This window comes from Leucopleurus acutus (genome assembly GCF_964270905.1).
Source record: "Leucopleurus acutus genome assembly, chromosome: 4".
Taxonomy (NCBI): domain Eukaryota; kingdom Metazoa; phylum Chordata; class Mammalia; order Artiodactyla; family Delphinidae; genus Leucopleurus; species Leucopleurus acutus.
In genome coordinates this window covers 141186713-141201343 of record NC_139146.1, presented here as the reverse complement: position 1 = coordinate 141201343, position 14631 = coordinate 141186713, and the positions used below count along the sequence as shown (strand labels likewise).

General features: G+C 35.2%; 1 protein-coding gene across 1 annotated transcript in view; it reads right to left on the bottom strand.

Annotated features, from left to right (window-relative positions):
• The window catches only part of STPG2 (sperm tail PG-rich repeat containing 2), a gene marked incomplete at its 5' end in the record, with an annotated part of 261353 nt that overhangs the window by 222913 nt on the left and 23809 nt on the right, over positions 1-14631 (bottom strand). Inside the window, 3 exon segments of the mRNA XM_082838444.1 lie at positions 8704-8815; positions 11902-11918; positions 11922-12014. Coding sequence (XP_082694570.1) covers positions 8704-8815; positions 11902-11918; positions 11922-12014 — 222 coding nt within the window.

Here is a 14631-nt window from a genome sequence, read left to right as displayed (position 1 = left end):
ATGGCAGGCTTCAAAAAAAAATCACAAAAGACTATATATTATTTCTGCCTCTTATGTCCTTATTATTAATCTCTGTAGCATGTTTTTGAAACTACAACTTCTACTAGAGATCTACTTAATATCTACGTAAGAAGAGTACATTATTTTTTGGTATATTCTAATCTAGAGGAAAACCAAGTTTATATATTAAACTTTAAAATATAACTTCTGAAATTCTAACAATTTTCATAAATTTATATAGACAAATGAACAGAAACGACAGCTCTATAACTTAGTTTGCAACCAGAATTTAAATAACATTTTGAAATATATAGTTCCAAGTTATTTCAAGGTGGCAGACCTATCAAAGAACTAAAACTTCTAATTTAGGTTTGCTCAGGATAAATACAAGGCGAATTTTCATACCACATGATTTTTAACCATTTGTTTTAATGAATATGGGAAATGAATGAATAAAGATTTTCTGTCAATAAAGAACCAAAGTACTGGCGCCACCTACTGACATTTTACTCAGTTTTTCTGACTGATCAGAAGCTACTACAGCAACTTCCTAAGTTTTTTATTACCAAATCAAAGAACTTCAATAGAAATAAGTTAAATGTTTTTGTATATTAAAGACATCATTAATGTTAAGGAGGATACTAACAAGAATTTTCATTGCCAAAGGCAAGACATATTCCTGTGGAAAATATTCACTTTGAATAAAAGTTAATAGTTGTGTTTCTTAACATAAGTTATTGGTAGAGTAAAATGCCAATATGCATTCAAAAGATATATTGAAACAATACTGTGTATAAAACAGAATTAAATAGATTTCAACGATATGATAAGTAAAAAACACAATCATTCATGTTATATTCATATTATTATATATCATATTTTGTTGTACCATCAGAAAATGCTTACACCCAAAGACATTAGAGCACTTACTTGCCTAATTATTTTATTACTTTAAAACTTATCCTTCGAAGGCACTATTATGAAAGGAAAAACCTAAGCATTCTCTAAATTAAAATTTTAAAATAAAATGGCTCATTTTTCAGATCTGTAATCATTCATTCAAAAAAGATTATTAAACATTATGTACCTCACTCTATTAACTATAGGAATACAAAAGAAAAAAAAGTAGAATTAAAGATTCTTGTCCTCTAAGAATAATGGTTTAACTGGGGACATAAGATAAAAACATTTTTTTTTATAAAAAAGATTCCATATACAAGAAATAATGTTATTCAGCCCTGAACCAAGATGGCAGAGTAGAAGGACATGCTCTCACTCCCTCTTGCAAGAACACTAGAATCACAACTAGCTGCTGGACAATCATCAATAGGAAGACACTGAAACTCACCAAAAAACACACCCCACATCCAAAGACAAAGGAGAAGCCACAATGAGACGGTAGGAGGGGTGCAATCACAGTAAAATCAAATCCCATAAATGCTGGGTGGGTGACTCACAGACTGCAGTACACTTATACCACAGAAGTCCACCCACTGGAGTGAAGGTTCTGAGCCCCACATCAGGCTTCTCAACCTGGGGGTCTGGCAAGAGGAGGAGGAATTCCTAGAGAATCAGACCTTGAAGGCTAGTGGGATTTGACTGCAGGACTTCTACAGGACTGGGGGAAACAGAGACTCCACACTTGGAGGGAACACACTAAGTAGTGTGCGCATCGGGACCCCAGGGAAGAAGTAGTGACCCCAGGGAGACTGAACCAGAACTACCTGCTAACCTTGGAGGGTCTCCTGGGGTGACGGGGGGTGGCTGTGCTTCATCATGGGGACAAGGACACTGGCAGCAGAAGTTCTGGGAAGTACTCCTTGGCATGAGCCCTCCCAGAGTCTGCCATTAGCCCCACCAAAGAGCCCAGATAGGCTCCAGTGTTGGGTTGCCTCAGGCCAAACAACCAACAGGGAGGGTACCCAGCCCCACCCACCAGCAGTCAAATGGATTAAAGTTTTACTGAGTTCTGCCCACCAGAGGAACAGTCAGCTCTACCCACCACCAGTCGCTCCCATCAGGAAACTTGCACAAGCCTCTTAGATAGCCTCATCCACCAGAGGGCAGACAGCAGAAGCAAGAAGAACTACAATCCTGCAGCCTGTGGAACAAAAACCACATTCACAGAAAGATAGACAGGATGAAAAGGCAGAGGGCTATGTACCAGATGAAGGAACAAGTTAAACCCAAGAAAAACAACTAAATGAAGTGGAGATATGCAACCTTCCAGAAAAAGAATTCAGAATAACGATAGTGAAGATGATCCAGGACCTCAGAAAAAGAATGGAGGCAAAGATCGAGAAGATGCAAGAAATGTTTAACAAAGACCTAGAAGAATTAAAGGACAAACAAACAGAGATGAACAATACAATAACTGAAATGAAAAATACACTAGAAGCAATCAATAGCAGAATAACTAAGGCAGAAGAACGGATAAGTGACCTGGAAGACAGAATGGTGAAATTCAGTGCTGAGGAACAGAATAAAGAAAAAAGAATGAAAAGAAATGAAGACAGCCTAAGAGACTTCTGGGACAACATTAAACGCAGCAACATTTGCATTATATGGGCCCCAGAAGGAGGAGAGAGAGAGAAAGGACCCAAGAAAATATTTGAAGAGATTATAGTCAAACAATTCCCTAACATGGGAAACGAAATAGCCACCCAAGTCCAGGAAGCGCAGAGTCCAATACAGGATATACCCAAGGAGAAACACGCTGACACACATAGTAATCAAATTGACAAAAATTAAAGACAAAGAAAAATTATCAAAAACAGCAAGGGAAAAATGAAAAATAACATACAAGGGAACTCCCATCAGGTTAACAGCTGATTTCTCAGCAGAAACTCTACAAGCCAGAAGAGAGTGGCAGGACATATTTAAAGTGATGAAAGGGAAGAACCTATAACCAAGGTTACTCTAACCAGCAAGGATCTCATTCAGATTTGATGGAGAAATTAAAACCTTCACAGATAAGCAAAAGCTAAGAGAATTCACCACCACCCAACCAGCTTTACAACAAATGCTAAAGGAACTTCTCTAGGCAGGAAACACAAGAAAAGGAAAAGACGTACAAAAACAAACCCAAAACAATTGAGAAAATGGTAATAGGAACATACCTATTGATAATTACCTTAAACGTGAATGGATTAAATGCTCCAACCAAAAGACACAGGCTTGCTGAATGGATACAAAAACAAGACCCATATATATACTGTCTACAAGAGACCCTCTTCAGACCTAGGGACACATACAGACTGAAAGAGAGGGGATGGAAAAAGATATCTCATGCAAATGGAACTCAAAAGAAAGCTGGAGTACTAATACTCATACCAGATAAAAGAGACTTTAAAATAAAGAATGTTACAAGACACAAGGAACGACACTATATAACAATCATGAGATCAATCCAAGAAGAAGATATAACAATTAGAAATATATATGCAAACAACATATGAGCACCTCAGTACATAAGGCACCTGCTAACAGTTATAAAAGAGGAAATCGACAGTAACTCAGTAATAGTGGGGGACGTTAAAACCTCACTTACAACAATGGACAGATCATCTGAACAGAAAATTAATAAGGAAACACACGCTTTAAATGAAACAATAGACTAGATAGATTTAATTGATATTTATAGAACATTCTAACCAAAAACAGCAAATTCCACTTACTTCTCAAGTGTGCATGGAATATTTTCCAGGATAGATCACATCTTGGGTCACAAATCAAGCCTCAGTAAATTTAAGAAAATTGAAATCATATCAAGTATCTTTTCTGACCACAACACTATGAGATTAGAAATTACAGGGGAAAAAACGTAAAAAACACAAACACATGGAGGCTAAACAATACATTACTAAATAACCAAGAGATCACTGAAGAAATCAAAGAGGAAATCAAAAAATACCTAGAGACAAATGACAATGAAAACATGACAATCTAAAACCTATGGGATACAGCAAAAGCAGTTGTAAGAGGGAAGCTTATAGCAATACAAGCGTACTTCAAGAAAGAAGAAAAATCTCAAATAAACAATCTAACCTTACACCTAAAGGAACTAGAGAAAGAAGAACAAACAAAACCCAAAGTTAGCAGAAGGAAAGAAATCATAAAGATCAGAGCAGAAATAAATGAAATAGAAACAAAGAAAATAGCAAAGATCAATAAAACTAAAAGCTGATTCTTTGAGAAGATAAACAAAATTGATAAACCATTAGCCAGACTCATCAAGAAAAAGAGGGAGAGGACTCAAATCAATAAAATTAGAATGAAAAAGGAGAAGTTACAACAGACACCGCAGAAATACAATGCATCCTAAGAGACTACTACAAGTAACTCTATGCCAATAAAATGGACAAACTCTTATAAAGGTATAACCTTCCAAGACTGAACTAGGAAGAAACAGAATATATGAACAGACCAATCACAAGTAATGAAATTGAAACTGTGAATAAAAATCTTCCAACCAACAAAAGTCCAGGACCAGATGGCCTCACAGCTGAATTCTATCAAACATTTAGAGAAAAGTCAACATCCTTCTCAAACTCTTCCAAAAAATTCCAGAGGAAGGAACACTCCCAAACTCATTCTATGAGGCCACCATCACCCTTATACCAAAACCAGACAAAGATACTACAAAAAAAGAAAATTACAGACCAATATCACTGATGAATATTGATGCAAAAATCCTCAACAAAATACTAGCAAACAGAGTCCAACAACACATTAAAAGGGTCATACACCATGATCAAGTGCAATTTATTCCAGGGATGCAAGGATTCTACAATATACGCAAATCAATCAATGTGATACACCATATTAACAAACTGAAGAACAAAAACCATATGATCATCTCAATAGATGCACAACAAGCTTTGGACAAAACTCAACACCCACTTATGATAAAAACTCTCCAGAAAGTACGCATAGAGGGAACCTACCTCAACATAATAAAGGCCATATATGACAAACCCACAGCAAACATCATTCAAAATGGTGAAAAACTGAAAGCATTTCCTCTAAGATCTGGAACAAGACAAGGATGTCCACTCTCACCACTATTATTCAACATAGTTTTGGAAGTCCTAGCCACAGCAACCAGAGAAGAAAAAGAAATTAAAGGAATACAAATTGGAAAAGGAGAAGTAAAACTGTCACTGTCTGCAGATGACATGATAACATACATAGAGAATCCTAAAGATGCCACCAGAAAACTAATAGAGCTAATCAATGAATCTGGTAAAGTTGCAGGATACAAAATTAATGCACAGAAATCTCTTGCATTCCTATACACTAATGATGAACAATCTGAACAAGAAATTAAGGAAACACTCCCATTTGCCATTGCAAGAAAAAGAATAAAATACCTAGGAATAAACCTACCAAAGGAGACAAAAGACCTGTATGCAGAAAACTATAAGACACTGAAGAAAGAAATTAAAGATGATACCAATGGATGGAGAGATATACCATGTTCTTGGATTGGAAGAATCAATATTGTGAAAATGACTATACTACCCAAAGCAATCTACAGATGCAATGCAATCCCTATCAAATTACCAATGGCATTTTTTACAGAACTAGAACAAAAAATCTTAAAATTTGTATGGAGACACAAAAGACCCCGAACAGCCAAAGCAGTCTTGAGGGGAAAAAACGGAGCTGGAGGAATCAAACTTCCTGACTTCAAACTATATTACAAAGCTACAGTAATCTGGCACAAAAAGAGAAATATAGATCAATGGAACAGGATAGAAAGCTCGGAGATAAACCCACGCACCTATGGTCAGCTAATCTATGACAAAGGAGGCAAGGATATACAATGGAGAAAAGACAGTCTCTTCAATAAGTGGTGCTGGGAAAACTGGACAGCTACATGTAAAAGAATGAAATTAGAACACTCCCTAACACCATAAACAAAAATAAACTCAAAATGGATTAGAGACCTAAATGTAAGACCAGACATTATAAAACTCTTAGAGGAAAACATAGGCAAAACACACTTTGACATAAATCACAGCAAGATCTTTTTTGATCCACCTCCTAGAGTAATGGAAATAAAAACAAAAATAAACAAATGGGACCTAATGAAACTCAAAAGCATTTGCAAAGCAACAGAAACTACAAACAAGACGAAAAGACAACCCTTAGAATGGGAGAAAATATTTGCAAGCTAATCAATGGACAAAGGATTAATCTCCAAAATATATATGCAGCTCAATGTTAAAAACAGAAACAACCCAGTCCAAAAATGGGCAGAAGACCTAAATAGACATTTCTCCATAGAAGACATACAGATAGCCAAGAAGCACATGAAAAGCTGCTCAACATCATTAATTATTATAGAAATGCAAATCAAAACTACAATGAGGTATAACCTCACACCACTTAAGATGGGCATCATCAGAAAGTCTACAAACAACAAGTGCTGGAGAAAGTGTGGAGAAAAGGTAACCCTCTTGCACTGTTGGTGGGAATGTAAATTGATACAGCCACTATGAAGAACAGTATGGAAGTTAGTTAAGAAACTAAAAATAGAATTACCATATGACCCAGCAATCCCACTACTGGGCATATACCCAGAGAAAACAGTAATTCAAAAAGACACATGCACCCCAATGTTCATTGCAGCACTATTTACAATAGTCAGATCATGGATGCAACCTAAATGCCCATCAACAGACGAATAAAGAAAATGTGGCACCTATTTACAATGGAATATTACTCAGCCATAAAAAGGAACAAAACTGGTTCATTTGTAGAGACGTGGGTGAATCTAGAGACTGTCATACAGAGTGAAGTAAGTCAGAAAGAGAAAAACAAATATTGTATATTAACGCATATATGTGGAACCTAGAAAAATGGTACAGATGAACTGGTTTGCAGGGCAGAAATTGAGACACAGATGTAGACAACAAACATATGGACACCAATGGGGGAAAGCGGCAGCAGGGGGTGGGTGATTAACTGGGAGATTGGGATTGACATGTATACACAAATATGTGTAAAATGGATAACTAATAAGAACATGCTGTATAAAAAAATAAATTAAGTTCAAAAACAAATTTATAAACCTCTAGCCAGGCAAACTAAGAAAGAAGAGAGAGGATACAAATTACTGATATCAGAAATGAAGGAGCGGGGGCTTCCCTGGTGGTGCAGTGGTTGAGAGTCCGCCTGCCGGTGCAGGGGACACGGGTTCATGCCCCGGTCTGGGAAGATTCCACATGCCGCGAAGCGGCTGGGCCCGTGAGCCATGGCCGCTGAGCCTGTGTGTCCGAAGGCTGTGCTCTGCAACAGGAGAGGCCACAGCAGTCAGAGGCCCGCGTACCACAAAAAAAAAAAAAAAAAAAGAAATGAAGGAGGGGACATCACTACAGTTCCCATATGCATTAAAAGAATAAAGGAATACTATGAACAATTCTATGCCCATAAATTTGATAATCTAGATGAAAAGGACCAATTCCTTAAAAGACTCAATCTCCCAAATTCTCATGAGAAGAAATAGATGATCTGAATAGGCCTATGCCTATTAAAGATATCAAGTCAATAATTCATAACCTTCCAAAACAAAAAACACCAGACCCAGATGGATTCACTGGTGAATTCTACCACACATTTAAGGGAAAAAATTATACCAATCTCTATAATCTCTTTCAGAAGACATAAGCAGAGTGAATAGTTCCTAACTCATTTTATGAGGCCAGCATTACCTTAATACTAAAACCAGACAAACACATTACAAGAAAACCATAAACCAGTACCTCTCATGATTTAAATTAACACTTTTTATCTTGTTTGAGATTTATAATTGTTATTCTATGAAAACAATTGCATTATATTACTCTGTTATTGTATTTTTTTCTAATAGTTCTATAAGCAATATTTTTCCTTGCTGATTAACATTCAGGGGAAGACAGAGAAAATTCTTATTGAAATACTCACTGATTTCTCAACTGAGAGTCATTTATCCTTTAAATGATCCATTTTGAAATGTTTATCCTATAATCTTCAAGTTTTTAAGTTTAAATATACTAGAGGAAAAAAATCCCAGGTTTTTGTGCCTACAAGTTCCAAATAATTAAACTGAAACATAGCTACAAAAAATATTTAATGGCATTTAGATTTTTATATTAATAAATATACACTACCTAGAACAATGAAGATAAAAATATTACTATGTACTAACCAGACTTCACCAAGAATATTATTCTTAGTTCTCAAAATCATATTTTAAGGAGAGAAAGATTCAAAAACTAACGAAGATCCCTAGATAACGTCAAAGGAAAATAAGTTATCCTGAAGCTAAATACTGAGAATAGTCAAAGATACTTAGAACATTTATCCTTACTAGAAAAGATTTAAAGGGAGATTTAAAAGAAGTCATAGGAAAAAGGAGAATAAATAGACAACAAGCAGCTAAAGTTAGGTCAGTTTAAGAAGGAAATTGTAAGAAACAGAGTAGTCCACTACTGAAACAAGAAACCTCAGGGGTATTGAGTTCTTTATCACAAGAGGTGTTCAAGCAGAGACAGCGATCAACTTGAAGGAAATTTTAAACACAGTTCCTCAGTTCCTTCCACAAAATTCAGAGTGACAACTACCTACGAGGAACAGTAGAAGAGTACTCTGTGTGATAATAAGATTCAATGACCTTAAAATCTAGGAAGTAGATGAAATAGTTACTTTTCAACTTACCTTTTTTTCCTCCTGCAATATTATTACTTCATAAAGTCGTGGGAGATTTGAGCAATGATTTTGCTGTTGATCTTTCTTGATGTTAATATTTTCATAATGTAGTGCCTTTTTCCTTTAGAAAATTCAGAAAAAAATTATTCTCAATTTCAAGTATATAAATGTCTATATAAGTTAAGAGAATATTTTTATACCATTTCCTGCTTAAAAAGTATTCAATAAGATATCTGGGTGTGTTAGGCCAATATATCCTAAACTCTGTCAGATCTATTCATTTATATTGGTTAGATCTGCATTTTCCAATTCAGAGCATTAAAATATACCTATTCTAATAATGATTCCAAAAAGAAAACAAAATGTGGGATTTATGTCATGAATTTAAATAAAAAGCTACCAAAAATAGTTTCCCGTGTAGCTTATTCACCATAAAAGGTCTTTAAAATTTCAAATCACTTGGTATTTCAACTATTAACTAAAATAAGGGGAAAATAGTCAATGCTATTTATATCATAAAACAATCAGGAAAAGGGCATAAAGAAAGATCTTTGAAAATGAAAGGGAAGCTTATTTTCATTGAAATTTACACAAGTAAGAATAATAAACCAAGTAAGCAGTGAATAACAGCCCAAGCTCTGGAGTCAGACAGCCTGATATGAATCCTAACATTGCTACCTACTAGCTATGTGACCTTACACAAATCACTCACCCTCTAAACTTCAGATTTGATTCTTCATCTGTGACTGGAAATAGTATTAACCAATTCTCAAGGTTGTAATGATTAAAGTGGATAATATATGTGAAGTATTTACTGCCATACAAAACCCATAGTACGTATACAATAACTGTTAGCTATTATATTTAAATAGGTTACTTTTTTCTAATTCTTAAAAAGAATTTGAAAAAAAAGCCATATTAAACACTTCCAGTGAACTATACTGAACATAAGAAGTTTTAAAAAAAGGTAATATAAAAACATAAAAACAAATGTTTAAGTTACATAATTGCCATTTTTTTGTTTGTTTAGACATTACTATGATTTAAACATGCATATAACATCTCAGTTCACTGTCAAATGCTGACTTCATTGATTTTTTTGCACAAAATTCAACAAATGAACTTATTTTCAAAACCTCAAATAGTTTTATGGATAAAAAATTTATATTTGGGATATCAAAAGGGTCACATATCATTTAGGTCTGTGTTTTCCCAAAAAGAAACCTATGAGCTCATCTTTCCATTCGAAATACCCAAGTATTTCCATTTTTATACCATATCAAATCCACAATAATTATGACTCAATCAATAAACAAAAAGTAGAAAAAAAAAAGGTAGAAAATATCAACTACCAGAAGGAACCAAGACAAGTCCAAATAAAAGATAGTGAAGGCAGCAAAAACAAAGAGCAAATTACAGAAATGATGAAATATCTGATGCAGTTAGGAATGCAATCTATATGCATACATTCCTACTAGCAAAAGTGAAAATACAAACAGAAGGAAAGAAGAAAACAATGGAAATAACAAAGATCAAAGAGAAAGAAACATTTAAAAAAAAGGAGAAGAGGGAATGCCCTGGTGGGTCCAGTGGTTAGGACTCCATGCTTTCACTGGTGTGGGTCTGGGTTCAATCCCTGGTGGGGGAACTAAGATCCCACAAGCCGTGCAGTGTGACCAAAAAAATAAAAAATAAAGTCAGACAGACACTTATTTAAAAAAAAAAATAGGAGGAGAATGGGAGTGGGAGAGGGCTGGAGAAGTAAAAAGGACTGTCAGGAAAAAACTATCAAGCAAAATCAGAGCAATAGAGTTAGACAGAGTGCTGGTCATGCCTGAGGTACTTAGTTAGACGTGTAGTGGAATGGATGGAAAACAATCATCACAGAACCACATACCCTAAAAAGGGTTAATTTTGCTTAATGTTAATTAAACCTCAATAAAACTGACAGGCAAGCAGGCAGACAGATAGGAAAGCAAACCAGCCAAACTGGAAGAAAAAGATAACAGTAAAATACTAACAAAAGCATTATGTCAAGGGGATGAGTAGAGTTAGAGCATTTGACAGACTTTATTTGGAATGACAAAGATTAAATTTAGATCCCATTAAGCTGTATATACATGTTAAACTTCTAGTGTAACTACTAAAAAAATTAAAATACATGGCATATCACCCAAATTAGGAGAGTGAAAAAATGAAAAGGACAATAGAATAGGGTATAAATTCCCAAAAACAAGGGCCATGTTTTATTCTTTTTATTCTTAGTTACTAAGTTTAGTACTAAGACATAGCAAGAATTCAAACAATGTTTGTTCAATGAATAGTAGTAGGGGAGTTTAAGTGAGAGCCTAAGCTACGTCCACTGCTGGTATACAGGTGTGTCTGAATCTGTCCAGCAAATTAATTGGATAGGTAATCACTGTGGAACTTCCTGCTAGAAAACTCATCCCATAAGAGAGAAAGGATCAGACAGATAAACTGGAACCTGTTAAAAATTAAATCATGAAAAGCAGCAATAGATTCTGAGAACAACATGATATCTGTTACTCAGTTTTGCTTTCCATGGACTCATGTCTAAGACCTTACTGTAAGAGTAGGAGAAAATAAAGACAGAAAGAATTATTTTACAAGAAATGTATTTCCTAGTTAGACTTCATAAATATTACCTTCAACCTAATGTTATGGCTCTGACTTATACTGAGAATGCCTTCTAAATCCAGCATGTAGTCAAAAGAATGGACACCAGAGCCAGGAACAAGATGCAGAGTCCTGGGTCACCTTCTTCTATATTTTCTCTGATCTCTTCTCTATCTTGTAATTAAAGACAGTATATTTTAGTACTTAGATACATGGGCTGTAGAACCGAAAAGGCCTCAGTCAACGTCAAACTCTGCCACTTAATAGCTACATAATATTAAATACATTATTTATTCTCTCTGACCCTTTCATTTTTCACTGATAAAATAGGCATAACAATAGTAACTACACAGAGACTTGTGAAGATAAATGAATTAATACATGTAAAACAGGCAGCACAGGATCTGGCAGACAGAAAAGCAATGGTTTTCATATAGGTTACTCTAAAATATCATATTTCTTGAAGTTTTTCATACTGAGTTTTCCTTTCATAACAGCATAACCTAGTCTAAATTATTAGAATATTTATAGTCAGAAACTACAGTAAAGATATACTATTTTTTTACTTACTGGGTTATATCATACTGTCAAGGACCAGGCCCTGACTTTACAGGTAACTCTAGTCTTCCCAAAGAGTTGCCAAAATGCATCCCCTTGTATTTCAAAGTTACATTGGAAAAATCCTCAGCAAAAAAAAAAAGTGAGGACGAGAGACAATTTAAATAAATCATGAAACAATGTTTAACTTTACTTAAGTCTAAAGCAAGGGTAGCCTTAGTCAAGGAGTTTCCACTGGTAAATGCTAGACTCTTCCTTGATACATCTCCAGAGTATCACTCTGTGCCCCATCCCACTCCTGAGTCAACCAGGGTTCCCAGAGAAGGGCCTCTAGTTTAGTATATCCTCAACCAATATGAACAACTTTGCTCTTGGCAGTACACTCAACAATCTAAAATCTTAAGGGCAATGAAAATTAGCTCCTCATCATTTAAAAAGGGGAGAAAGGGCAGAATTGCATGATTTAGGGAATGGGAAAGCCTAACAAAAATGACTTAATTAAGTAGAAATTAATTTTAAGAAATAAAAATTCAAACATTTCCAACAGATACTAGATAACTTCTAATCACCTGGTAAGTGCAGAAGATATTCATGTAAAGTTTTCATAGAGTAACAAATATATAACAAAAATTAAACACTACCCCCAAATCATTTCATAGTTAATGTTTGAGGTCAGGATCAGTACTTTAATACCAAAGAAGTCATTTGTGACAAAAGAAATCAGCAATAATCTTCCTTCACCGGCATACAATAAGCATGACTCACTAAAGAGTTCACTTTAGAGAAGTTAAAACACCTGCTTTCATTAGAAACTAATAAAAGAATAAAGTATGAAACACGAACAGTAGCATCTCATAGGAATTCTTGTGTTGACCTAATACATTCTAAATTGAGCAATCATTTAAGAAATTTATAAAATCTTACTTTTTTATCTGATGGTAACTCTAGTCTATTTCACTTACTTTTAATTCATATTTGTAAAAATATAGCTTTAAAATAGGCATGGATTATTAAACCAATTAATATATATATTGAATAAAATCCCAGTAACATAAACTGATAGTTTAACTGCATAAAACAGTATATCAGTTGTTCTAGGTGACCATTACTATTCTTGAATAGTGGAACCAATCTCTCTCAATTACCATTATAAACAATATTAATGGAATAAATAGCAATTAAATGATTAGAAAGCATAATTCCAGTTCAGATTGTTGAATCAAACCCACATCTGCCCCCCTCCCACCAGAATCTCAGAAGAAGCGTATAAAATAGATGTAAATTATTAGTACTAGAAACTAAGAGAAGGTATCATTCACATTCCACTTCAAGGAATTTCTGGAAAATATAGTACAGCAGAGACTAGAACTGGAAAAAGATCTCACTGCACGTGAAAAGAACCTCAGCTGAACCCTATTAACATCGCCAGAAAGACAGAAACTAGAGGTAAGGATGGACTCATGGGTAGTGAGTAGGGAGCAATTCTCAAAACTACTAATAATCTTACAGATTTATTTGCACCGGTGCCATTACACGAAGTGACGAAAGAATGCAAAAACTCATTCCATTCTTGCCATGGATGGTTGGAAATAAACTGGAAGCACTGTCACTGTCTCCTAACAAGGACAGACTTCCTAGTTAGAGAGGCACCACTCTAGAAAGTTTTGGGATGGCACAACAAAATCCAAAAATAAGCTGGTACAGCACTAAAATTCCCTACTATGTGAAAACATCTTTTACTTCCTAGAACTTAACATTAACAACTAGCCCTCAAATATTATAAAATACAAACACAATACAACTAAACTTTCCCTTTTACACCACCTGACCTGAAAGAATTAAACAGGGGCCAACACAATCTCTGACAGAACTTTGACGTTTGCATGAAGTGAAATGGGACCTTTGTTGATTCTTTTATCATAGATGGCAATCTCAAAGAGAAATTGAATTACAGTTTTTCTAAAGGTTTCTCCTGCTTCAATTTTAGTAAATCTCCTTGTTTGTTTCTTGCTTGGGTGATGGAGGATGTTGCAGCTGAGGGTACAGAAACAGGGAGTTACTAGCTATGTCCAAATAAGATTCAGACACACTTTGGAACGTCTAGTGAATAGAGCAAATCAACCAGAAGGTGAACGCAAAAACTATTCCTATGGGAAGCAGCTAATCATGGTAACCCACACCCAGTTAGAAAATCTTACTGTCAAAAGAGTGGCAATGCTAACTACTGAGTATTTTCTGTTGACTGAATTTGCCTTCTAACAGATAATCCCCCACTGGATTTATGCCTGTGTTCTGAAGAGTGCAAAAGGGCTATGATAAAAATCTAAAAGACATTTCATTAAAACACTGGTAAAAATCAATACTACTTTTAGAGCATTCTATCTAATAGAGTATAAAACAAAGAGAGAAGAGCATTATCCCCGCCAGCTTCACCTCAGCTCATCACGCAGCTTTCGCTCTGATGGAGTATATGGGTGGAAATGCCCAGCAGAGAGCACCATCTGGCAAGAGACTGAACTGCCTGGGGGAACAGAAGCTGTCTCAGTGGAAACAGACTTATTCAGAAGCATAGTTGAGACAGCCCTTCTAGAAGCCCCTGTGAAGGGGAACTTTGCGGAAGGCTGGAGGTCTACCACATCAACAGGAGGAGGCAGCATACATATATTTGAGTTACTGACATAATTGTGACTCTCTGTAGTACCCACAATCCAATAAAGCCTGGGAAAACTTGTTACATAAATA